The sequence below is a fragment of the Phallusia mammillata genome, chromosome 6 (assembly GCF_965637545.1).
Source record: "Phallusia mammillata chromosome 6, kaPhaMamm4.hap1.1, whole genome shotgun sequence".
NCBI classification, from domain to species: Eukaryota; Metazoa; Chordata; class Ascidiacea; order Phlebobranchia; family Ascidiidae; genus Phallusia; species Phallusia mammillata.
In genome coordinates, this window is record NC_137257.1 from 8,332,931 (window position 1) to 8,360,214 (window position 27,284).

Here is a 27,284-nt window from a genome sequence, read left to right on the forward strand (position 1 = left end):
TCAATTTCAACAACATTGAGCAATGGAATCTCATCGACATCGTAAACCGTAAATCAGCAGCAGTTAAATAGGTCATATAATGCCGTTGACAGATGTAACCTGTGTTGAGTCAAAGGTTGACCAGCACGCTTTGTTGATTCAGCAAGCACTTTCCAAATAAAAGTTTGTCAGGTAGAATTCTTTTTTGATTGTTTACTGAGTGTTGTTTTGTAACGTTTAACAATGGAAATCCTTTGGTTACGATTATGACTAAGTATTATTTCTATTTATAGCGCAAGCTTAGCGTATCTCAATACTTGTTGCCTATATGAAGGAGTTGACAGCATCGTGTGGTACAGTTTGTTGTGTGAAATATTAAGTACTGAAACACAGGTAACATGAGATAAAAGATCACAACAAGAGAGTACTTGCAATAAATAGGTTCGAACAGAAACTTAGTTTAAACAAGATGTCGCAAAGCAAGTTTAGGACAACTACAACGTTGTGCAGAATTTTATTTGTAATTAAAAACCGTTTGTTAGTGGTTCAGGATCAATCCGGAATGTTGGTTAAGGACAGTAAAGGAAATATGATTTAGCCTATTGGGCAAAGGTCGGAGTATACGGGATGAAATAAATAATTAATATTTGTACGGAACTAAGTAGATTTACAACGGCAATTCCCAAACTGAGTTCGCGACCCTTTAATGATATTCAATCGTACAAGAACCTGCTTTGTATGCGAGGTATTCGAAACTTGATGAAATTCTATGTTCCTGTTTTTGTGGCAATACTTACAATAAGTAGACAATATTTTAGTTGCAGTTTTAGTAGTAATGGTATTTTGCCAGGCTTCAAATGCCGTAGTTGCAAAACTACAAAAATTTGTCCTTTTTAGCGTCGTTATCACACATTTCAAGTGGTGTCGGTTTTCCAATAAGCTTCCACGATCGATTTCAATTAATTTTTATGACATTGCACCGCAACCACGCAATTCTAATGTTTACCTGTGGTGTCAAAATACACTTGACATTTTACCTTACAGCGAATACTCTACTCCCCAGTTGCACAATTTAGTTTCTCCAGTCAAGCTCACATTTAACATTAGAGGAGACCTGCCTTACCTGCTTAAGTGAATTTGCCATAATAAATAATACTTCAAAAAAGCTATGTAATTACCGAGCTGGAAATAGTTTACACAATTAAAGGTTTTGGGAATACTATAGACAAGATCTTAAAATATTACTTTTCCCAAAACATTACAGCATAAATCATGCATACATTTTATTGAAAACAATCGTTGTATTTATCATGTGTCCCCATAAACAGGTAGCCTACTTTGGTAGTTTTGTTTTTAAAACAATTGTTTTCATCTCAAAAGCAGAATTAGGAGTTCGTGTAATAGTAGAACTATTGTTATGTTTCTAAAAACTTTTAATCCAAAAATTTAGCCCTGAACGAACTTAAGTAGTACAAAAGAGGTGAAACACCTCTCTAGCTTTGTGGTTTAAAAACTTTAGCCTACTTTGGTTAAACTGACTTTTTGTTTCGAAAAAATGTATGGAAAATTGTTTATGTAAGTACTGGGCCAAAAAAAACATTTTAAAAAGGTTAAAATGGTTAGGATAAAAAACACCCTTGTATTTTAAAATTAATCTGTGGTTAAAACCGTTTAGTGCATCTTATGACAATGCATTATTTTTCTGTAATTTTCACAGCTGCAAAGAACACTTTAAAATGGATCGAATATAGTTTACCGGTAGTCTGGCATATCGATTAGACGTAGGCAATAGGCGTGTCACACACACGTAATTGGATTTCGAGATAAAATGGATTATCACTATGACATGAGACACCAACTGTTGCTCAAGGATGAAAAGATACGAGAGCTTGAAGGATTAATTGCAGAAAAAGACGCAAAGATTGAAGATCTCAAAGCCAAATTGGACAAATTTCAGGTAACTGCTTTGAAAATTCGAAGTTTAAATGCAAAAAGATAAAGAAACGTAAAATAGCCTACAGCCGAAATAATTGATAACCTTATTTGATTTTACAACCAACTATAAAAGCCAACGATTAACCATATACAAGTGCGTGCAAATTGTAGTAAAAACACACCAAAGTTACAGGCATTTCAGACACAAGGTAAATATGTAGTTTTGGTTATGTCACTTTATCTCCCAAGTATTTATGTCTAGTGTTTCAACACCTTTTTTTTGTTTAGTCCATTTTTCCGTCTGCAACTCAACAGAGCCCTCTAGGGACGTACTTGAAAACACGCAAACGAACTCAGAGGGCGCAAGGTATCAGTGCTGAACCCAACGCTGCTTTGGCCAATGACATTCAAGTTCCTTTAAAGTCCTTCAAGAAGCCATTAGCGTAAGTTTGAGTGTTTTTTTATGAAAAGGAATAGATAAGCAACGAATAGAAAATAAAACTTGCCTAATACTTCGCATGAGAACAATGTTTTTTTTTGTAAAAAGTTCAAAGATTACGAACTCAGTAAAGGTAAAACCATCAGGATCTAGTTATCGTATGTGTACAATTATTTAGTTGAATCGGGAAAATGGTTTAGAACTTTGGTGATCCAAACCAAGAATTAACATGTTATTCTGCTCACACAAAAAGCCTTGTTCGCACAACCACAGGTCATCACACATGCGCCTGTCTGAATCAAATTTCCTTTTAACACTCTTGTCGTGATGCATAAATATCATCACATAAAATGAGCCTCGTTTCAAGTCCAGTTGCCTAAAACAATGTGATTAATAAGCACTAGCAACAACACTAGGGACACAACAAAACGTAAAATGCTTAGCAGCCGTAATATTTTTTTTAACATGATACAGTTCGGAAGGGTGTAATCCTGTTTTAAATCATTGACTCAAGAACCTCATTTACCGCTTGTCAGAAGGAAGTTGCATCGACGTATTTAACAACGGAACGATTGCAGCAAAGCTTCAAATTGATTTGCGTCCAATACATGTAAAGCGACAAAAGCAAGTTTGTTAAAATCGATTGACGAAGGAGTCAATAGACTTGTAAAGTTGATTTGTCCCGACTGTTACAAAAAGTGCTAAATTGTACAGTTGAGTTTTAAAATGCGCTACCTTGGTGTTGTCTGCCATTGTACCATTAAACTCATAAAACGTTTCAACTTTACAGCAATCGATACTTGGTTTCAAAGGTACTGTTGAAATTCTTAAAGGTGTTCGAATTCTTAAAGAACATACTTTTCTTGTACAAGTAAAAGTTCCCGACAACTTTACAGAAAGCATTTAGTTTACGGTATCAAGAGCAAGGAACCCACAAAAATGTTTCAATGTAGGTCATAAGTCAAAAAAAGTTAAATTGCATTTGCATTACATCACCCTTTACACATTACGCACATGTAAAATTAGATCAATTTTCATTCGCCACCGCATAGTCAATAATTTTAATTCATCCACTTGCCAACGGACCGGATTTATTATACAGCGCCAGCTGAAAATATGTTGTCGTATCATCGTGTTGATCCATTGTAAGCTCACAAACGATAGAATTCTGTTTTATTATTCGTTTGTGGCCCAAAACTTTTGCCATCGTCGTTAAATGAAAAAGGAAGATCGGTGTAAGGTGCCTGACTTCTTCAAAATCTCTTCCGGAAGTTTTTGAACTTTTGATCCCAAGTAAATTTTGACAAACATATTTAAAAAATACGTATTTTTGTTTCCCGTTACCTAATTACAATCTACCATCAAGCGTGCCACCATTCTTCTTATCCTATAGATCTCAGGCAATGAATTGGGCCAGCTTTAGAAACTAATAAAAACTCAATTTAGAAAACCAATAAAAACAGATTGAACATGGGGATTATAAGCAGATGCATACCATCAATTACAAAATGGTAGAATAAAAATATACATGCTGCAGACAGTGCACACTGTTTCGACCTATAAGGTCTCATCAGTGCAGCTGGTGACGAGAGATCGGCCGCATTGGCTAGTGTAGCCATCAAACGGTACAGTGTGCACTGTCTGCAGCTTATCATTTATTGGCTCATATGCTTTTACATTGATACTGTGACACTGAGCCGACTTCACTGTGGTTCCCAAGCAGTTGCTTGGCCACTGTGAGCCAGTTTCATTTGTGCTGTATGCCCAGTTGTGGCATCGCACAGACTGGGTGATGTATGGGGTTGTACCCTGTTGCTCACCACAAACTGGAGTGCCGTTTGATGGCTACACTAGCCAATGCGGCCGATCTCTCGTCACCAGCTGCACTGATGAGACCTTATAGGTCGAAACAGTGTGCACTGTCTGCAGCTTATCATTTATTGGCTCATATGCTTTTACAAAAATATACATTTTTTGAAACAAACAGATGTTTTAATAATTGCACCCAAACGACCCATCACCAATATTCTTCTTAATATAACTTATATCTCTAGTCGTTCGAAATCTGAAATTTATGTCGAAGCACCATTGCAGACAGTTTTGTTTTTGAAACCATGGTTTTATAAGCAACATGATACTTTTAAAACAGTTAAGTTATTGGTTAGAGCGGTCATGACATATGTAACAAATACACCAATGTGCAGACCGCGTTTCTTGCTAGGCCTTGTCCCCTGATGGAATATTGATTTTCTGACGTCGGCAATTAAAGCGCTGTTCTAAAACGGCTTGTGGATACCGGTAACTTGGCATTCGACCATTGCATTCAATAGCGTATTAACGTCAAGGCCGTTCTTAAATTTTTGTTTTAAACCTGGCTGTTGATTTGAAAAGCCAGTAGGCTATATGATTGCTTTTTTGTCTTTTAACATTACTTGATGAGGATTTAGAAGGTTGAAATAGGCAAGAGGTATTTGGTAGTCGCCTTTATCTGGTACGTGGAATATATTGGCGCATGTTTTTAATTTAGTTTCAGTATGCATGATAAATGTTGCTCTTAATGACAGTAGACGTTAGAGAATTGCTATTTTTCCAATATCAAATAATAAGAGCAGTAAAAAGTTTATTATCTTGAATTATAGCATTTTAAAAATCTTAACTTAAAACTTTAAAGCAGTGTATATATGCCAGGGGTTTGCGGACCCAGTAGGGGTCTGTGCGAAGACTTCAGAGTGTTTGTTAGTAAGACAGTACCGAGATACACGCCCTAAAATGTTTCAGTAGGAAACAAAATACATTTTTTAATCATTCCAAATGTATTTTGAGTTATTAAATTAAAAAAGTTATGTTCATGTTGATATCACCGGCTGTTAAAGGTACATTTTCCCGCCGTTTTAGTGTTACACAGTTGGTAAATTATCACATAAAAACGCCAAATGATGTAATCTTCGATAGCGTTCAACACAGTGCTTTTCAACCTTTAACATACCGCGACACATTCTAGCAATCAAATGTAACTTGCGATCCCCTTTCAAAAATTTTCATATTTTTTCATGTCCACTGCAATAAACTCACTTTGGACAAAAAGAATAGGTCTCAGCTTGCTGGTTCGTTCGGTTTTATACACAAAGAATCCTGCTGCAAGACACGCTTCACCTTCCATAAGCCATCATGTATAGTCCAACTCTAATGTTTTAAACGGTGCGTAAAAGCAATTTTTTTGGAAAAGGTGCATTCGTAACCTATAAGCAGGGTTGCCATCGGCATAAAAATAAGGACAACCGAAAAATTAAATTTTCATACGAAACAAAACAAAAGTTTTGAACAAATCTTTGCATTTACGCGAGCCATGACACAACACATGCCATGTTTTTGCCAGAAACAATATGTTTCAACAACTCTCTGCTCGTAGAAAAAACTTAGTGCATCTCACGACTGCTTAGGTCCAGGCTTACTTTTACTTGTAGCAGGAATTTGACATGTAATGTTGAAAATAGGATAAAATAAGGACCCAGTCAAAAACAAGGACATTCTTAGAAATAATGACCATAAATTTTTCTAAGACATTGCCCTGATACAAATAAGGACAAATCTTAGAAATAAGGACGGTATGGCAATCCTGCATATAAGGTACATTTTTCACAAACATTTCTTGATTCAATAAGAGTAATGTAAATCTTGAATGGTTAAATTATTTATTTGTAAAAAAATTAAAATATGCCACAATTTTCGTTATGTAAAAAAGAAGCTTGTTACATGTGAAGTTGGGTGTGTTTGATAGAATGTGTCCCAAATATTTTAGGCAACCCCTAATCTGTATTTGTAATTGGTTTAACAGAGCAATACATAAACGTTAGTAGACACTAAAACATGGGTCTTCAACTCAAAAGTTGTCCTGGGCCAATTTTCGAACTTATACCTATAGAAACCGCGGGCCACATGCAGTCTTAGCTTTTAAAATGTTCTTAAAGACCTTGATACTGAACGCTCCAATCATAGAAAAATATGTGGTTACATTACTGTGGAATACTAGAATTCATGGTCCGATAGTGGTTAACGGCGATATTTTTGTTGAACTCGAAGAGCTCATGGCTTTACAATCTTATTTGCGTGTTGATCGATGCTTTTTTATTTTATAGCGAGCAATTGTTTGCGCATAATTTCATAGTTTTGTCTATAATGTCACAAATCTCTCCTGGATCATTGATATGCGTAACGAAGTGATAATATTTAGGTAAAATGAACCCTAAAGCTGTAGTTACTACAGCTACAGTGTAGTAGTACTTTAGCAGCTTATGATGTTTAATTGTTTTTTTTAATTGAATTTACCTCGACTGCGCAAAAAATACGAAACGTCTGTTATGTAAATATTATGGTTTGGAAACCACCGGACTTTAGACCGCTGAAAGTCAATGCGGCCTACATAAGTGTCAATAAAATGTTGGTTGGCCTTCATCTTAAACGTTCCTTATCCCTAAGCTAAGGAAAAATAGTCTACACAAAAAACTTAACGGATTTTGAACTTTACGCTTTAATGATCAGACTAAGTTCGCATTATTTCATCACATATAATAATAATGTAGCACAAAGGTTAAGTTTGGTATTTTCAACTTAGTGATATACGTTTGTAGGTTAATGTTTCATTAATTTTGAATTATGAAAACTTGGAGGACGTATAAGACAAATAACTTTTTGTTTCAAAAATTATTAATTATTTTTTTCATTTTCTAATAACGCCGTGGGCCACGAAACAATTGCCTCATGTGACCCACGGACCGGGTGTTGGAGACCCCTGCACTAAAACATGTCAAAAACCTCTGCTAAAGACTCAACTTGGTTCCGTGGTAACCGCTCAAGTTGTTTGAAATAACGATGTGTCACTTCGTTGCGTTGCTACCATTTGTTTACAAACAAGCAAACCAAAAGAATGAACTGTCACTGTGACAAAAACGTGCAAAGTACGCCGAAGTCCCCTTTGTCACAACATGGGAGGTAACGAGTGCTTACAAAAGTTCAAGTGTCCACTACCTCTTCAAGTCGCAAGTTAAGGCATGGCAAGTCGGAAAGCCCATTAGACACGGTGCAATGTTTATTTTGTGGGAGCATAATCTTGCCCTTAGCCTGCCAGAGTGAAGTTGTTTTGGTAAAATGTACACACACCTATGCGTATTTTGTTGAAAAGTGGCAAAACAAAAACCCAACAAGCTTTTGTACTTTCGAAATCAAGTGTTTGTTCGGCCTTTTTCCTTTTACTATAGTTAAAAACAAGGTGTTTTGTAATTGATATGATGTTTAAGGAAACATTTCCAATCTTTTCTTTGGACAATATGTCTTCGTAATTTCAATCTCAAATTTTTATGTGCAACCAACCCCTTTGTTTTGCGGGCTTGTTTAGGTTCTGTGTCTGCAAAAAGAAGTGTTTGTAGTCTAGACACCCATTAACAACCTACTAATCACTTACTAGAATCATCCCACTTGTTACAGCAAATGTTTTCTCGTTGATCAACTATAGGAACCAGTGACTTTGTACAATTGCCGACGCGAGATATGGGACTGATTAGCCGACAAGCTTTAAAACAGTGCTGCTTTTTCGCGCGAATCGTGCCTAAACTGCATTAGAACTGCGGCAAAACGTGCCGGCCTTTCAGGCTTATTGTTCGTGGCTTTCGGAGCCCAAGGCGGTCAATCAGCCTGCCGCTCAAGCGCACAGGAGCAAAAAGTGAGAGTAAGAGTGGGAGGCACGAGAAGGATGTGTAGCTTTCGCGAACTTCAGAGGGCCGTGCGGCATTACCTCACCGAACTTGAGAAGAAGGACGATATGATCAAGTCGCTCGAAGCAGAATTGTTCGAAAAAGTGGAAAACATTAAGCGCCTGCACTGCGAGATCGATAAGTACAAGTCTGTGTTTGTGGCGTCAAATGCCCACCGAAGATGTTACAGTTCGGAGAAAACTGAACGCGTTGCCCGTTTGCCACTGAATTTAATCCACAGCCGTAGTTATAGCCCTAGCGTAACGCGGACAGAAAAACACAGCACTGTGGTTCGGGTATCCAGTGAAGGTGCGAAACGTAATGATAAGACCCCATCAAAGGCATTGACTAGCGGTGACGTATCGTCCAAAGGCATACAGCCACGCCGAGGAAGTCTAGATTTACTGAAAGTGCCAGACAATCGACAACCAGCGACTGTCAAAGGGAAAGGAAAAAACGAACTTAACAAAAAGTGTTGTTTAAGCGAGCCGAAAGTCGACAGGAAAACAAGTCAGAAAGACGTAGCCCTGTGTTTTAACTGTGGACTACATCCCGAAGGAACGCCGCCGCCTGTTTTTAAAGAAGAGGAAATGAACCAAATTGAAAGGCCGCGAAAAAGCACGAGTTCAAGTTCAATCCGCGTTTCTGTTTCAGGACTAATGCGCGCATTTAGTTCTAGAAGATCATCAGGATCGTCTGCGAACAGCATGCTAACTGCAACAAAAACTGAAGAGCCGCGTAAAAAATCATCAGTACACAACTGGTTCCGAAAACACGCCAAACTGCGAAGTAAGGCACATCAGCAGACCGCCCGCGCAGTCAACAACGTTGGAATGCACTACAACGACGACGATGCATGTTCGAGCGATATGAAACCCGAAAAACGCCGCATCAGTATCTGGAAACGCGGACTGTCTTACGTTAAGACGCCCAAGGCGCCGTCGTCTAAAGCAAATGGGTCCCATAGAATACACCCACACATGAACGGCTTTGCAACACCATTTGTACCGTTTGTGCAGCAACCGAACCTGGTACATGTGGCCGTCCAAACCCCGGCGATATTTGGAAATGAGTTTGCTTACCAACCTAACAAGTGTTATGACCCGAGGGTGCTTGAACAGATTTACTTCCAGAGATGGCGGGAACGCACAGCATTTCTACAAAGCATAAATGTCCAACAAGTGATGCTGGCCAACTTGCAGCATGCCGCGCTGTACGCCGAGCAGCAAAAGGCGAATTCCCGCGCACGTTACGCGTCCAAAACTCCACAACAACCTGCGATTCAGGAAGACATGGATTGCGAACAATCACATCAGCAGAAACAACAATCAGACATGGAGGTAGACATCAGCAAAAATCAACCAGAAAGCCAAAATTCAATGAACATTGCATTGCACACCACAGCGCCAAACCGGTGCATACAACCAGAACTTATCGGAGGTGTGCCTATGATGACAAACGGCATGGCACCTCTGCTCGCACTGCAGCAACAACAACCACAGAAACAACAATGTGAAGCAAGTTTCAGTGGGTTTGGTGCGCCTACTAACATCCACTCAACGAAATTTGCTGCGCCTGAGTGTAGCCGCAAAGGCCCAGCCACGGTTGAACAATTCTTCTCTCCAGAACGACTGCATTCGTCGTTTGCCAACTTATGTGCCACTGTGAGTCCTTCGACTTCGCCCAAACGGTCACCGACCACACCGACGGCGTCCATACGCCAGGAATCGCCACCCAAGCGACTGAAACGCCATGCGATCTCGGCTGAACCAAGCAACGATAAGAGTCTGAAGCTACGTTTTATACCGAAACCAATCCAGTAAGGCTTATGCTCATTTGGTTAGAGGTGAAATTGTGCTGGTAGGAATCTTAGGTAATCAATCTCGACAATAATTATGAATTGTGGATGTCGGAAAATACAGTTTTGTTTTCACAAAAACATCATGTAGTAGGATTTCACATTAATCCGCCTTTAAGAATTATTTTTATTTTTACAAATTGCACTTCTTTGGGAAGTCCCAGCCCTAATGTTTATTTTGCACAACCGAGAGACAGACAAGTGTGTGCAATCAAACATTACCAACTATAGTAAATTTAACAAACAAACGTATTTTATCCCTCATGTACAAAACTGGTAACTTTCGAATTTATGGTCTTAGATACAGGATTGGTGAATTGGTACAAAAAAATCGTACATGCCTCCGCCGAAGGCTATTGTTTCGTTGCAGTGGCCTGCTGTGTGTTGGAACAAATGTAATTTGCACATAAACAGGCTTTACAGGTCGCACGTAATGTGAAATGCGTGTTGAAGATTTTTTCGAAGATAAGAAATGTCTCGGTACGAGCTCTAAGCGCTTAGTCCTTGTAAAAGTTGATGACTGGTCTAAAACTTGTTTGAGAAAACGCATTTTATTGGTGTTTTATGTCAATTTAAATCAAAAGTAAATGACATCTGGTTGACGCTGAAATTTTAAAAACGCCCTGGCTAAACACACTGGTAGTACCACTTAGCTAAAAACACCTTTTAGAGAACACCACGCAACAATGCTTGTACTAAATTAAATCAGAGCAATGCAATAAAAAGGTTAAAAGATGTGCTTTAATTTTTTGACAATTGAAATGTTTTGTCTGCGCAAAGTGGTTCCCACCCCTTAAGACCATACCTAATGAGACCACAAGATCGGTAAAGTAGCTGTCACGCAAAAGCGGTGAGTTCACTTGAAACTTGCTGTTTTTCGTGCTTATCTCACTTTGTGGTCGTGCGGGCCACGCACAAGCAACGACAAGACGAGATTCTGATTAGTTTAGGCGGATCAAACACCGCACTAAAAGTCACACATTCCACTGGAGCGTTTCTCCAACATCTCTGCCTTTGTTATTGATCAGTCAAAAATCCATTACTACGCATGCTTTACGACCGCTGAAACATCAAATAATTCCTTCGAATAGTGTGACTTGGCGCTTGTTTCCTATCAAATTATTTTTCCTAGCAACAACCATGTAATACTTCCGAAATAGACCACTAACATATTTTATTTTTACTTTCTATCTTAAAAAAAAATATTGTTTTTTTTCTGACGATTTGAAAAAATGCAATTAATAGAAAGACAGTTATGTTGGTTTAAAAATGCCATAAGACCTGCTCTTCGTTAACAGAAAAAGCTGACAAATCGTACCATACAGGCCAAACAACTTTTTTAAGACCTTCCTGTGCCCTCGGAATCCAGAGTTCATGTGTCTGGTTGCAGGACACTCAATATCAGTAATTTTCTGGCTTACGGTTAGGATAATGCTGTGCGGGGGAATGTAGTTTTAGAGGATTGCGGTCAGAGATTTCGTTGCGGTTTGTCGCGCAAGAAAAGAGTCCTGTATAATATGTGTAACAGAACGCGCTGGATGGCAAGGCCTTGCTTTAATAGCAGACTTTTTTGTTGAAATATTGGATATTTTCGCCTTGTGTATTTATTAAAAGCAAATTAATAACGCTATGGGAGTTAAAATCAAGACTTTTAAGGAATTGTTATGGTTATATAATAATAATGCCAAGGTTTTCTTAAACGTGCCTGACTTACTGTTAGGTTTAATATAGAATTGGTTTATTATCACGTTTGGTTTAAAAAAACGCCAATTTTAAGCACAAGATGCCGTGTAATTTGATCAAGGTGGCAAAAGTCAAAAACTGTTGCTCATCTATCAGTTATTCACTGTCGCGGCATCGCAGCTCTACCCATATTACCGATTTCATGTACTCATTGAAGAAGTGGGTAATTCGAGACACCATATAGTTATCAATTGCTAAACATTTTTTTTAATACCAAAAACGAGTGACTCAGCATCTTACTCAAGTTTCCTCTCGTCAATCAAAAAGCTCAGCTCACCGTTTAAGTCGACGTTCAGCCGCCTGACGACCGTCTCGAAATTCACACTCATCATAAACGCGCCAAACCAGAAAAAGAGCATTGACAGTAGCTATAATTTGATACTGTCTTTTCTGAACGTTTACCTTGACATAACACAATTGGTTGTCACAAATTTTGATAGATCGTTTTTGAGTCAAAATGTTGCCTGAAAATTGATGCAAAAGAGATGTTTGTTTTGTGCAAACAAAATTCGAATGTTGGTCGACAGCACGAGACGTTTGTTGTGAAAATAAATGTTGAATCCCGACATTCTACGTCCAAAACGTCGTTGAGTTAACTTAACTGGTGCAACTACATGGAAAAGCGGTTCGCTGATGTATAGAAATCACAAACAGGTTTTCATAAAATAGGTTTGCGAAAATCATGTTTTATATATGGTTTATTTTCTATCCAGTAGCAGATAGTAGTTCACATGAAATATTCCTTAACAAGCGGTAATTACTCGTAATTGGCCACACAAATTGCCTAATGTACGTCACAGCCATAATGGAAAACAATACAAGGCTAATCAAGAATCAATGTTGCAAAATAAAGGCCACCTATCAGCAATTTAGGTCCACCGGCAAAAACAAGACACATCCTTGCTACACTTTTACTTTTTAACTAAAATGGAGTTGGTAGAACATGTGCTGTGACTAGATTGTGCGATAAGTTCAATTTGGGGACGAGGTACATTACAACGCCGCAAGGACATGTATGTGCCGGTTTTAGTCAGCGAACAAACAAACAGTGACTGACACATTCTCCCTCCTGTTGGGTTTGGAGGACAGTGACAATGTCATCAACAGATATGATTTGACAAAATACCCGACGCCAACAAAATGACTCCAACACATTAAAAGTCATGGATATGAAAGTCAAAAAGCTGACGATTCAATACTGGAGTCAATTATTTTTGTGATACACACAGAGACACAAACTCCTTCGAAAACTTTAACAATAACTTACGCGAGCATCACAAACTAAAATAAGAGTTGTTGGAACAACGTACAAAAAAATTCGTGTAATCAAAATAAGTTTGTGATTTAGTTTTCTCAAGCTTTCGCAGGTGAAAAAGTATTAACAGCAGAATTTTAAACCACGGTTTTTATTTGCAGAACTAAGAAGCTGATTCGAGAAGCAATATTAGAAAATGACTTCATGCAACACCTGGAAGATCCACAGATTGAGGAAATCGTTGAATGCATGTATCCAGTCGAATATACCAATGGTAGTTGCATAATCAAAGAGGGTGACGTTGGATCACTGGTTTACGTAATGGAAGGTGAGTGGTGATATAAGCAACATCATGGGTTTGACATCCCGTTGGTTAATAACATTCAGTATTCAATACAAAATGTACTAAATCAGACATGCTGTGCAACGATTCGCATATCATAGAATTGTAATGTATACCGTTTGAAAACGAATGATTGCACAACATAAAGTGTTGTTTTATTAGCTGGGAAATAAAGTTAACTATTCTTGTGAAAAAGTTTACACGTGTTTCGAAAACCTTTAGCTTTCATCAGTGCGGTTTTAGATATTTTAAAAGGTTTTAACAACAAAGCGCGATATGATTCTTTAGTTCTGTTTGTGTTGGTCCACTTTTCCACCCCAACCCAACCTGTTCATCATGTTTAAATAGCTCACTGTTTATTTTCCCTTTGGCGCCCGCAAAGACTGCGTTAGCTTTCTTTCCATCTGTCAAAATATTATGCTTTGCGAAACTACCAGCGGTATGTAACGTCGCCGTCAAATTTAAGGACAGGACATACGCTCAATTAAAAAAAGTTTCAATATGATAACAACGTTACTAGATATGATAACAACGTACTATTACAAAAACGTAGGACAAACGAGTACATTTTTAAACGCTTTAAAAACATGGGAATGTTGGAACGATTTATTTAAACCCCTAAACGTATCCACCCAAAATATTTGTGGTACAGCATCCTTAATAAACCGTTTCAAACAGGAATGGACAAATTATGAAAACATTAGCAGAGACAAACAAAATTTATAACTTAAGATTGAAAGATTTGGGTCCAGCACGTTAAGCTCAGAAAACAAGATTCAAGTGGTTTCCTGAGATTACTGGTACCTTATATCATTTAATGACTACTTACGTCATTTACAAATTGAACTGACGTAAATAGTGAAACACGTCATGTACGTACATGTCAACTATTACAAACACCGATTGCCAAATACATAAAAAATTTATGTCTTAGCATTAAACAAGCCTCTATGCAAAATTATTCCTTGTGCAATAATTCTGTTATATTTCTTTAAAAAATCCGCGCGCTTTGCATCGACAAACAACCTAGCAATGCATGTGACCATACGATTGGTTGTTCTGTTGTACCTCTCTATAAATCAACAGGATAAAAGCAGTTTTTACAGCGCAGGTGTTTCCAAAACATGTGAGGAAATTCCCTCTTAGCGAAACGCAAGCACGACCTTAAAGAAGCAAATCACCTTAACATACGCGCGCCGCCAGTTTGGCAGCAAGTTTCAGTATTATCCGGTCCCGAGCTTTTCGTAGAAAATCCGGCCGCAACGGGTTATATCAACACTACGTCCATCACTTAGCCATGTTTGTTTACACATTTTGTATCCACAGAGGGTAAGGTGGCCGTTACCAAGGCCGGTGCTCATCTATGCAACATGGTCGAAGGGAAGGTGTTCGGGGAACTGGCTATTCTCTACAACTGCACCCGTACGGCGACTGTCAAAGGTATGCAAGGCCAGTATATGGTGGTAACTGATATTTAAAACACATGCATTTTGCTGGTTAGTTGGATTGAAAATAACCATGGAACATAGGTATATTAGTCCGTTAGGATTCGAAACCCCAACCTCAAAAACTTGGCACCCGATGTTCCCATAAAAAGCAAGCAATTTTGTAACTTGATTGTAAAACAGGAAAAAGACAACAAAGTAATGGAACAACCTAATTCAATAAATCAGAGCACTAGGTTTAAATACTACAAACGTTTGTCATTCAAATACACCAATGGTTTTGTCCTCCTTTCTGCAATGGTTTCTTAGTTACTTAAGATATAATATTAACTTGAAAAACAGCAAGTAAATAAGCTGATATCTAAGTAAAACAAACCAAGAAAAAATGAAAAACGGAGAAAAAATGTTTGGTTTCCAGCACTTTGCACCTAACCATTCGCAAAAACGTGTTGCTGTCCCCGTTAATCCAAAACCGCGAAAAACGATTTCATTGAGCGAGCACCGGCTTATAGTAAAGCTGTATGCTATAACTATAGGGCCTATTCTCTCTACAGCATGTACTTAATGGCTTAAGTGTGTCCAGGTGTGGTGGTATTTGCTCTCTAATTTCGACAACAAGACCAGATTTGGCCGTATAAGGAAGTCAAACATAAACCACCAGTATTTGTCACTAAACAGCATTGCATTAGCTTTCATGCATGTACGTTTGACCTCATAGTTCCTGTTGAGACGGGAAATCTCAAACAATGAATGCATCAGAGTGTTGCCTCGTACCGTTTTGTCAAAAATGAGTGCAGGGTACAATTACAAATCACTAAAACAGCACGAAAAGTTCAACAAGTTTATAACAGTCACATGTTCGTTAAATATCCACAGATCGTTATTGCAAAATGTTTGTAAAAATAGGCACATGCTTTTGCGTTTTAGCGTTAAGGTTATTTGTGTAGAATAGACTAAGTCAAACATGTTCGATTACCTCTTAATTTATTTCAGCAACAACACACGTTCGGCTCTGGGCGATTGACCGTCACTGTTTCCAAGCTATTATGATGAGAAGTGGTTTGCTAAAGCATTCCGAGTACCTCGAGTTCCTGAAAAGGTATTTTAAGTTTTAAATCCTCTAGGACAGGGATGGCGAACCTTTTTGGTTGAATGGGTCATACATAAGATCATAATTCGAAAAGAAAACAAAGTGGGTCACATATTTTATTACATGTCAATGAGAAGCTTGTTGCTGCATCTTCTCTGCAAGTCTTGCAATCCTAGGTAGTTTTCAGCTTAATAAACGCAGCAGTCATATCTGAGCTGAGACAATTCCTGCACTCGATCTTAAGAAATTTATGGAAAAAAAAGGATTCGCTGAATATGTGGAACCGAACAGCGTAAGCAAAGTTACAACAAATCGTTTGAAGTTGGGCGTTTAAATAAACATACCTGTTGCCTCACAATTGACTGAACAATCTGTAATTTAGGACAATAGACAATCTGGCAAAGGGCTTTAATTTAACTTTTTAATTTTGGAAGTCTGGTCACCCTACCTATAGTAATCAGTATACATTTTTAAAACTACAACTGGGTCACTAAAATTCACGTGGCGGGTCACTTCGTGACCCGCGGGTCAGTGGTTCGCCATCCCTGCTCTAGGAAATCCCCTCTTTAAAATCCTTGCATTAAAAATCATGAAAACTGACTAAAATATGTAATGCGCTTCACTAAACCTATCATATTTCCATCGTAAAAAAAAACAGGCAAACATGCTGTACATGTCCAATATTATGGTTTTTAAGGTAGAACATGTTTTAACCGTCCAATAAGAGGACGTATGTGGTATGCCTACAGCTGACCCAATGATGATCGACATCTTTAAGCGCATGTCAGCTAAATAACTGACTTTAGCGCACTCATTGTATGCACATACCTGTGGCTATTAATCATAATATATATATATAAAATAATAATATAATAATTAGGTTTAAAGACCGGCAAGTTGTAATTGAAGCCATGGAATAGAGTATATTAGATATTCGATGATGTTAGGCAAAAATATAATACGTGTCCGAAAGGGAAAGGTATTCGATTGCAATAAACAAATATGTTTGCAGTGACTAACAAAGGTATTGCTTTTGTTTAGTGTCCCTACGTTTTCAAGCTTGAGCGAAGACATACTGCGCCGTATTGTTGACGTGATGGAAGAGGTAAATTGCAACGTATTTGATAATAATTTAAGAAATATATTTTACCGTGGTTTGGTTATAACAAAAAAAAACTTTAAATACACTTAGGAGTGATGCCATTTAAGATGTTTTTAAGAAAACCGTGTAACAATACTAAAGTTCCAAATGGCCACATCCACCATTAACATTTATCGTATGATGTGTAGGGTTTCGATGAAATGCGTAACATTGCTTCATATGAAAATACTAGGACAAAAGCGAAAGTGTATGACAATTGTCACAAAATCCAACATAGTTTAATAATAAATATCAACTGTGATTTGTTTTGGCAACACGGACAATCGATCCAAACAGTTTAAAATGCAATGTTTATTTCATCGCTCGAGTTCCAGTGCACCCAATTTGTTAACGTAACAGTGACTGCATCCATTTGGTTTCATTAACCTTTTCGATTAGCATTGTATTGGTTTTGACCTTAAACTGAAGCATCATAACAAAAGCACCTAATGAAAATTTAATGAAGAGTAAATGTTGCAGATGACCTGCACATGTAGGTTTGTTGACAAAAAAAAGAATTTGGGTTGCAATTTGTTTTCAATTGTTCACTTTATTTTAATGATATCAAGCAAGTTTTAGTTGTAATTATATAAAACAAATATTGCAAAAAAAACACTCGGGTAACAACATTGTAGGAAAGAAGTTAATGGGATTGTCAAGAAAGCAATTGCTATGGCAATAAAGCTATAGTTGAAGCTACAATCCCGTTTTAAGTTGAGTTAGAAATTAAACTCGTACAAAAGATTTAATACCTCTTTAATAACAACAAACAAACAAATCTCAACAAGTGAGTTGGTTATGGGATGAGGATCCAAATTACCACAAACAGCATCGTGGCAATTCTCACTTCCAAAAAACGATTTTAGTTGGGTATATTTCAAAGTTTTCATTAGACTTAAGGGAATTACTAAAGCGATACAAAGGCTGATTACCAGTTTTAACATATGAAAACAACAGTTCCACAAAGCCATTTTGGATCCAAACTTTTGAAACCGAACTGCGTGCAACCAACTGTCATCGCATTGCGTCAATAATGACAAATAACGAAAAACCAACACTTCGAATGAGGTGCGGTCGTTTAAACAAGAGCAACTAGTGGTAATTAAAACCCAAAGTCATTAAACCACACCGGATGTTATAAGCCCTGCAATTGTTTGATTTCAGTTTTTGTTTGCCTTCGTCGTGTGGCTTGCAGTTGAAAGGTTGCAATTTGCCAAGTGACGGATAGCTTGCGTTTTAAGAGATATTGATTTCGGTAACCAGATATTGTTAGCAGTGTTAGTGATTGAGTGGAGTTATTTGGCAGAGATACAAGAAATAAACCATTATAGTGACAGAAAGATGCAAACACTGAATGATTTGCAACAGCAAGAGGCAGTTGACTATAGAAAAATGCCAAACCAACGAAGCGCCAATAGATCATGAACCAATATTTCGTTATTTCATATTGGCTTTCCCTTCCAATCAAGGGCAGTAACAGAAAGATGTCTACGACAGATAAATCATGAATTGTCCGCCCTATGTTATCCTACACCATCGTCAATCTCGAACGTGCAGTTAAAATCAGATCAAACGTTTCCAGCAGTTTTGGTTTAATTACCAAGCCTCTTGCACAGCGAAAACGAAAGATCTGCGAGATCAGCGTTGTTTCCAATTACTTCAGTTGGTCGTGCCAGTTCGTGGAAAACGGCTGCGTCAGGTGCCTTGGTACAGACCTGCGTGAACTGGTTTAACCTTGTAGACGTTAATGTTGCTACACGACCATGTATTGATCAGGCGTCCACTTTAAAACCGCAATAATGTTTGAATCCAAGTTTGTAATGCTGTGGCACGGTGGGGCTTTCCTGGTAGTATTTACAATCGACCAGAGTTGGCTCTTTGTGTAAAGTTACACAAAAATTTGCATTTGACATTGTTTCAAGTACGAAAACAATTTACAATTTTTTTTTCTTTTTTTTTGTAAAACTTGTTTTACGAGGACGACCACAACCAGCGTGGCTGTACAGCTGATGACTATCATTTGTTGTTCAAAGACAAATAGAAAATAAGTATTTTTTTCCCTAATTCAAACTGTGGTAACTACTTAAAAAGCACGATGTATGGAAGTTGGTTTATCAACAAAATGGTAAAAAGACAGCAATTTGTTGATCTTCATTTTATACCAAAAAAATGTGCGTTCACTAAAAATACTCTTTGTTTCCACCTAGTGTCATTACGAAGACGGCGAGTACATAGTGAGACAAGGCGCGATAGGAGATACGTTCTACATTATCAGCAAAGGCAAAGTAAGTAATATGAGGTTAAAATGAGGTAAAAGGTAAATCTAAATTTAAATGTTGTTTTTTTAACTTCAAAACTTAAAATTTCATAACACTAACATACATACAAATTTAGCTTACTGTAAAACTGTAACAATAATGGGAATAACTAGTTACTAGTAACTACATATTGTTGTCCAGGTAAATGTAACTAAACGAAAAAATGCCACTGACGAACCGGCTTTCATTCGGAATCTCGCTAAAGGAGACTGGTTCGGAGAGAAAGCTTTACAAGTGTAAGTGGTATTAAGGCACAAAAAGTTTTTGGACTGCACAGTGCTTTATTGTTTTCAGATTTGCAACATTTCTTGCATAAAAGGCCTTATATTTAAAAAAGCTACATTCTCCTTATCCTGGCTTATCACGAAGGTCGTTAAATTGGCAACTTGGCCCGCTAATCGGGTGCGACCGCCAAGAGTAGGGATAAAAGATCATCGCTAAACGATACGCGATCAAAAAACGCCCACGATCGCGCCATCTTAAAAAGAGATTCAAATCTTTTCGCTAAGACCCCAGAAACATGAAAGTCCATGCCCGCTAATTACCACGCCCAACCGCGCCGAAAATTTAGATTGGAAAAGTTGACGTAAAGTATAATCGATAAAACACACGACTGTCAATCTAACACGCTTGTTGTGACGGATTACGCTATAACGACACTATCTTGACATGTTGCCAGCTCATGTTGCATTTTTGCATTTACTTATCGTGGAACTAATTTATTTTATCATCTTGGGGGTTTCAACGAAATTTGATTGTTTTACACAATTACTTGGTATTGCACAACGTTATTATTGGTCCCATACCCAAGTGGCACACATATTAGTTTCGCTATTATTTGTTTCTTTCTGGTTTACACCCGTTTGGCCAATAAAAAATGTTTTTATTATAAATTTTTACTCATGATATCTAGTTATGCAAAGTTGATCCTCCCACAAATTAACCCTGATTGACCCTGTGTTTATCGATAACCCACCTAAACGCGGAAATTTTAGTACATTAACTATGAGTTTAATATACTGTTGATTGTGGCATCGTAGCATGTTTCAAAGCATTTTGAAAAAGTAAGTCTGGTTTACTCATTTTCACTTTTTTAGATATTCATTTTTATGTTTCCAGGTCCTTTTAATAACAAACAAAAGAGTAAAATTAATTTAGGTTGTTTATTTACGTAAAATTAAAAACGTTGATGCTCTTTGCCTGCTGTTCAAAATTTCAGCCCAATTGGCTCAATGTTTACTCTTACGACCCCAAATATGTGTGAACACTTACACTTTTGTGCTCTACACTCTGTATCACACGCGGCAACATGAGAGTGATGATAAGTTTACAATGGTGATTAGGAGATTTGCGTATGAACGCGCGTTGAATCTAGGCAACGTCTAAGCGTTTAAAATCAATTTTTTCATTAGTTACACTTAGACTGCTTTGTTTTCAGTTTGTTTTGCTGCTCTGCCGCCATACACAGTTATTCAATAGCTGTACATTTTCTAACAATAGTAGGCGCATGCATTATAAGGTTGCATAACCGAAGCCGCGTTAGAAAAGATCGTGAAACAGTCGCTGTTGAAACAGTTACCGCTTTTCGGACGACGAAAGGTTACTGTAGGTCAACGTATGCACTATGCATACTGCAAAACACAGATAAGGACGAACTATTATGACTAGGGCAATTATTTTTTGACTTGTCAAAAAAAGTCAAAATTTTGTCAAAATTTTTAGAATAGGTCAAAAATTGTCAAAATTGTTTACAAAGTCAAAATTTTTTACAAAGTTAAAATTGTTTACAAACTGCATTGTCGTGGTGTTGTAGAGGTTGCACTGCCAGCAAACTATTCGTTTTACACCTTGTAGCCTACTTTATACTGTTGTAATTGGCCCATTGCCCCAATAATTGCGGATCATAAACCATCAAGTGAGTGAAACAATTAGGTTGATATGGCGTGATGCTCAACACACCTCAAAACGTGCAAAATTTTGGTAGGTCCCAAGTCATTTTACGGCAGCTGCAGGTTAGGTGCAGCTCTCGGTTTTGCTTTAGATACTTCATGTATCTTTCGTTTATACAAATGTATTGAATAATTTTCGTTGTGTCTTAGCTGCAGCTTTTTGGCAGTGATTTTTCATTAGCTCATTCTCTTTTCAGAAAAGGTTAGGTCTATGTTCAGATTTTTGCCCTTCTGTTAGACTTTTGCACATTCTTTCGCTCTAGTTAGATTAGCCTAGTCATATTTTAACTTTTTGAACGATAATGCGTAATCTAACTACTTGAATTCTTCATAGGTCAAAATTTTGTCGAAAAAAAGTTTTTTAAGGTCAAAATTTGTCAAAATTTTCAATTTGTAGGTCAAAATTTTTCGTTTTTTAGGTCAAAAAATAATTGCCCTAATTATGACCTACATAACCTGGGTTCTTATTTTGCCAGCGTCTAACATACATTCGGGGTTCTCAGGCAGAAGTTTAAACGGCTTAAAAAACAACTAGGGCATTGATATTCCGACTGTAACAACCATATTTTTCGAATGTATATAATATCCTGAGCTAATGCATTAGATTAAACTTTCAAAGTTTCAAATTAAGTAAATTTATGCATTGCCTTGTATTAAAATACATGCTTTTTCTAAAAATATTGTTGCAAATTCGTGTGTACACATGTTTGGTGACCCATTCGTTTCTGCTTTCAGAAACAATCCGGTTGTTAATACTGAGTAAGCATGGGAACCCAATTAAAATTAGGTAACAAATATATATATATACATATATAACAAAAAGTGTTTGTTGTTAATCATTATGTAGGTATACCATATATAAATTGCAAATATGTGGAAAGGCCAGCATTCTACCTCAAAAAGTTGATGCTTTCAGTTTAAGATTTAAGCAATAAAACGTTTCAAAATAGAATTGACTATTATGATTCTATTTCATCAGCAAGAAACACAAATAATGTTTTGTGTTATACAGGGTAAAAATGCAGTCAAAAATGCAATAATTCCTCACCACACAAAAATTAAATATATATATACAGTACCAACAATAGAAAAGTTATAAATTGTAAATTGTATGATATATATACATGTGTTTACATCTTCCAAGATCATATTTTCATGCATACAAAGTGTTAAACACACTTAACACAGTGAGATGATGGGTATGAATACAGTCAATCAAAATTGTATGTGTAAAAATGTCTAAAAAGTCCAATGACACAATACTAAGTAATGTTTTACCTAACAAAGACAAGTTATAGGCAAAAATATTAACAGAAAATCTTTCACATTCTAGAGAGGACATGAGAACAGCAAATGTGGTAGTGGATGATCCAGCAGGGGCAACTTGTCTAGTTATTGATCGACAGTAAGATAAACTTTCATTGATGTTGTATTTAAATTTATCATTAAAATGATATCAGTGAGAGATAATGATTTTCCTAGTTATAAAATATTATCATAAAAGCAACATAAACAACATTTTCGCAGATCATTCAATCAACTTATTGGTGACCTGGACAGCATCAGGCATAAAACTTATGATGAAATAATTTCATTCAAGTAAGTTCAGTTAAGATTAAAATATGCTAAATGTAATGATGGACATATTACCAATACTAAAAATACTAAATCAAATAGGGAAAATATATTGTAATTTACTTGGTGCATTAAGTTTGCATCCACAATACACAAAGGCTGAAAAATATCTAATTTGATTGTTGTTCCAATTTAATTGGAGCTAAAATATGCAATGATTACTTACATATTCCCTTTTTCCGTTTTTCTGTCCTTGTGTAACAACAATAATGACCAACTTAAATGGTGCTCTTCATTTTAATGAATTTATGATGAAAACTTTTCATACTTATTAGCAGAGCAATAAAAAATTAAAACATTAAAATCAACCTGAAAAAATAATTTATTTTAGTCAAAGCCAATATATCTTAAAGTAGGGTTAAACGTATTGGCTCCAACAAACGTAGCCACTAACGAAGTAGCAAAAATTTTAGTAATCAGTCAAATCAGACACACAACGCACGCCGGCGAAGGACAAATGAATTTGAAAATCAAAACACTTCACATAGAAATCGAAAAATTCTGTACATTTTTTCTTAAAGAACTAGGGTTTAAAAACTTAAAAAATTGACGATAAATTGACTAAAAATTTTCTAAAATAGTCAACAAATTAGCTCTAGTTAAAAATGTGGTATCTAAATTTTTAAAAGATCAAAAGCGGATAAATCGTTCTACGACGGCCTTCTTCTTGAAAACTTTACTGCAATTGATACGCTTGGAGTTGGCGGATTCGGTCGAGTCGAACTGGTAGGTATCATACTCGTGTTTAACTGAGGTAACTCACAACATTACAAATGTTTGTCGTTAGGTTGAGCTAAAGAGCAACACAAGCAAAACCTACGCAATGAAAGTGTTGAAAAAACGTCACATTATTGATACTAGGCAGCAGGAACACATAAAGAACGAAAAGAAAATAATGATGGAATGCAATAGTGATTTTATAGTCAAGTAAGTGTTATACCGATGAAAGCAACTGAAAAATCTGTAGCATTTCATAATGCAATGTTTTTTTACAGAATGCACCGAACTTTCAAGGACAATAAGTACATCTACATGCTTCTAGAAGCGTGTCTTGGTGGCGAGCTTTGGACCGTACTGCGCGACAGGTAAATTAACAAACATATAGCAATAACTTTGTTCAAAATTACCAAGACTATTGATGTACATATATAAAGTAAATTGGTACAAAACCTTACTGTTAGATAGTTTACCCCAGTAGTTCTCAAACTGTGCGTCGCGACGCCTTGATGCGTCGTTTCAATTTTCCAAGGGCGTCGCAAAATAGTTCCGTTTCGTAACTGTTTGGTGATGTATCAATAAAAACAACTTTAATAATGAGTTTTCTCATTAACTTTTATTTGCTGGTGCGTCGCAAGTCCAGAAAACTTTTCCAGAGGCGTCGTAACAAACAAAAGTTTGAGAACCACTGGTTTACCCGATTGACGTAAATTGTTTAATAGCAGTAAAAAATATAAAAGAACTTTATTTTCCAATGGGCAAAATTTTATATTAAGCACTCATCTTTTATTCAAGGGTGTGCAGAAGAGCGTTTGGTATTTATTTTGGTCTCTTAACCTAATCTACTCGGTGTTCAGCTATAATTATCCACATTAATTGTCATTAAAATAAATCTATGAAATTGATTTTAATCGGCTTATTGTATTCTTGTTACTCGGTCAAGTGTACACCGGTGGTCGACAACCATTTCAACGCCGCGTGCCAATATTTGTTTGTGTAATATGTTTTGTCCCAGTTTATTTGTAATAGTAACCGGAAAGTAGATAAATTCGTCTGGGTATTGGCGGGCTTTTATAAAATTACCAAGTTACATTACAAACTAATCACGAGCGAATAGGTAAGAATATATTAAAATGTAGCTTCTTTAACTAGGAAATCGTTTGGCGAGTCAAAATAAATCGCTTCATGTGCCAACAGCGCCACGCGTGACAGAGATTATAGACAACTTTAACTAAAGTTGACTCAATACCTCCACCCAACGAAAGTAATGCTTTCACTCTCACCACACAGGGCTACTATGCTATTGTGTTATCAACTACAAAAACAGGTCTCTGTAGTTGTTGACTTTCGTACCTGGTTGAAATGGTAAATTAAATTCTGTGTTAAATGTTTTGCACAAAATGTTTCACGTTTCGTTGCAGAGGATGTTTCGAAGATTCAGCTTCTCGCTTTTACACCGGCTGTGTCATTGAAGCATTTGACTATATGCACCGAAGGGGAATCATCTACCGCGACTTAAAGCCTGAAAATTTGCTGCTGGACAACAAGGGCTACGCAAAACTGGTAAGAAAAAAATATTTTGATTGATTCCCTTCCCTCTCCTTTTCTAACAATTTTTTCTGTTTTTTCCCCTCTTCTTTTATCATTAACTTTCCCTTGTCAGTTATGTTTCTGTGATCTTACTTGTAACAAGTCACAATTGCCATTTGCTAACGATTTGTAACACCCAACTTTTACTTTTAGGTTGATTTCGGTTTCGCCAAACGCATCGGTTTTAGTCGGAAGACTTGGACATTCTGTGGCACGCCTGAATACGTCGCTCCAGAAATCATTCTCAACAAAGGTCATGACCTGTCTGCTGATTATTGGTCTTTGGGAATACTCATGTTTGAGCTTCTAACAGGAAGGTATACAATTGAAGTAGCTTTGCTTTTACTAAACCATAGCCCTACAGTATTTTTTAAAAAAACGCTGCTTTGGCCAGAGTTTTAAAAATTAAGGTACACATTTAATTGGAAGGCATCTAATACTTGCTTTACGTAGCCCACCGTTCACCGGAAATGACCCAATGAAAACCTACAACCTGATTCTAAAGGGAATTGACATGGTGGAATTTCCGAAGAAAATATCGAAAAGTGCACAGAATCTTATCCGTAAACTGTGTCGGTAAGTTTAACAGCAAAAAAAATGTCATGTTAACGATGAAATCTAATTTTGTGGCCATTAAAACAGTTTTGAGGATGCAACTGACAATCATACATCCCTGTTTTATTTTACGATTAACTTTTTTTAGTTGGAAACATCAAACAAATTGTACAGTAACACAAACTAATTAAACGCCACCTACATTGCTTTTCAACAAAATAAGACGTTTTACGTGGTGCAGAGACAATCCTTCGGAACGCCTGGGAAATCAGAGAAGTGGCATCAAAGACATTCAAAAGCACAAATGGTTTGATGGTTTTCACTGGGATGGCCTTAGAAATGGAACCATGAATCCTTCAATAACACCAAAGGTATTGATCATAATAATAACTGCCATAAAACTAATGGTGCAGACTTTTTTCAGCACGCAAGGTATTTAAAACTACTTTTCTTATGCGTTGTGGGGAAGTGGGCATTTTATGTGCCAATGTAAGCGTTAGTTTTTGCCGTGTGTAAGCGTGGTTAGATTACCAAATTATACTCAAACATCTGCCGCACTTAGACAAAAAATTACTGCTTGTAATTTACACAAAGTAATTAACAGGAAAAACAAACAAGATTAAAATGGTTTTGTTCATTCGTTCATCAACGTTAAATATTTTTTCAAAATTTAGGTTCACCACTTACTACTTTTTCTTTGGAATTTGCTTACAACGCTAATAGTGACAATTAACGTTAAAAGCAATTGTGTCAAACGTAAATCGAAAGATATGTTGGTGGCAACTGTTTTATCTTCCCTTTACTTTTAAGGTCTCTGGCCCATCCGACTCATCCAACTTTGACAAATTTCCGGAGGATGAGGAGTCGCCTCCTGCGGATGACCTTTCCGGTTGGGACACAGAGTTCTAGATCTTTCATCGCGTGAACCGGATAAAGCAGACACAAGACCAAGATTGGGAATCTGGTGTAATAGTCCAAGCAAGAAGAAGAGTGAAGTTCAGACCAAACAATCAATCCATCAACTTCACATTAAATTTGTTCCCAGTCGACTTCATTGCTGTTATGATTCAACCTAAGTGCTTCATCGTGGAAATACCAAGAATTAACGAAATGAGACTTTGTAACATTTAGACTGCATAGAAATGTGGTGCTGGTGCAGGTCGTGGCAAAGAAGTGGTTTTCGCTTTGTCAAAGTGGCCTCACGTGTTTATCATTGCAACATCTGTAACCTGATACAATCTTGTTTTAATCTCCGTGTATGTTCCATCGTTGAGAATTTTCATAAACGTGTGTTACATCTTTTTGTCAAAAGTTTCATAAATTCTTTGTTAAAATGATCGTTTGTGGTTTATACAAAGATGGAAGAATGTTGTGTTCCTTATAATTACGAAAAGTCACAATGAAAATCATTACACAACCGCTTAGCTGTATTTTCATACATTTTCGGAACAATATTGGCTGTACTCTCACGGTAAGGTTATGAGAACTCTGACAGTAGTTACGTCAGCCTAGCACACCATAATACGTTAATAAAATTTTCGCATT

General features: G+C 36.9%; 2 protein-coding genes across 5 annotated transcripts in view; one reads left to right on the top strand and one right to left on the bottom strand.

Annotated features, from left to right (window-relative positions):
* The window catches only part of LOC145233512 (dual 3',5'-cyclic-AMP and -GMP phosphodiesterase 11-like), a 55,941-nt gene extending 40,153 nt beyond the window's left edge, over positions 1 to 15,788 (bottom strand). For 2 of the 3 annotated variants that reach the window (XM_080098256.1, XM_080098255.1), the window contains exon 1: positions 15,721 to 15,785. The gene's annotated coding sequence lies outside the window, so the exon portion shown is untranslated. Of the gene's footprint in view, positions 1 to 15,720 lie in introns of all 3 variants that reach the window. The other variant, XM_080098257.1, reaches the window with a different exon arrangement.
* Positions 1,673 to 27,076, top strand: LOC145233509 (cGMP-dependent protein kinase 1-like). Of its 2 annotated transcripts, none has more exons than XM_080098248.1 (18): positions 1,673 to 1,936; positions 2,203 to 2,357; positions 13,118 to 13,284; positions 14,626 to 14,739; positions 15,738 to 15,843; positions 16,876 to 16,939; positions 19,183 to 19,260; positions 19,435 to 19,529; positions 22,576 to 22,647; positions 22,770 to 22,841; positions 23,507 to 23,603; positions 23,665 to 23,804; positions 23,873 to 23,962; positions 25,016 to 25,157; positions 25,338 to 25,501; positions 25,638 to 25,760; positions 25,981 to 26,110; positions 26,550 to 27,076. In XM_080098248.1, the coding sequence occupies exons 1-18, from the start codon at positions 1,808 to 1,810 to the stop codon at positions 26,646 to 26,648; spliced, it is 2,037 nt and encodes a 678-aa protein (XP_079954374.1). In that variant the 5' UTR covers positions 1,673 to 1,807; the 3' UTR covers positions 26,649 to 27,076. The 2 variants fall into 2 exon arrangements, with proteins under 2 accessions (XP_079954374.1, XP_079954373.1); XM_080098247.1 differs by lacking the exon at positions 1,673 to 1,936 and adding an exon at positions 8,755 to 9,919 and having other exon boundaries at positions 2,294 to 2,357.
* The last annotated feature ends 208 nt before the right edge of the window (positions 27,077 to 27,284 follow it).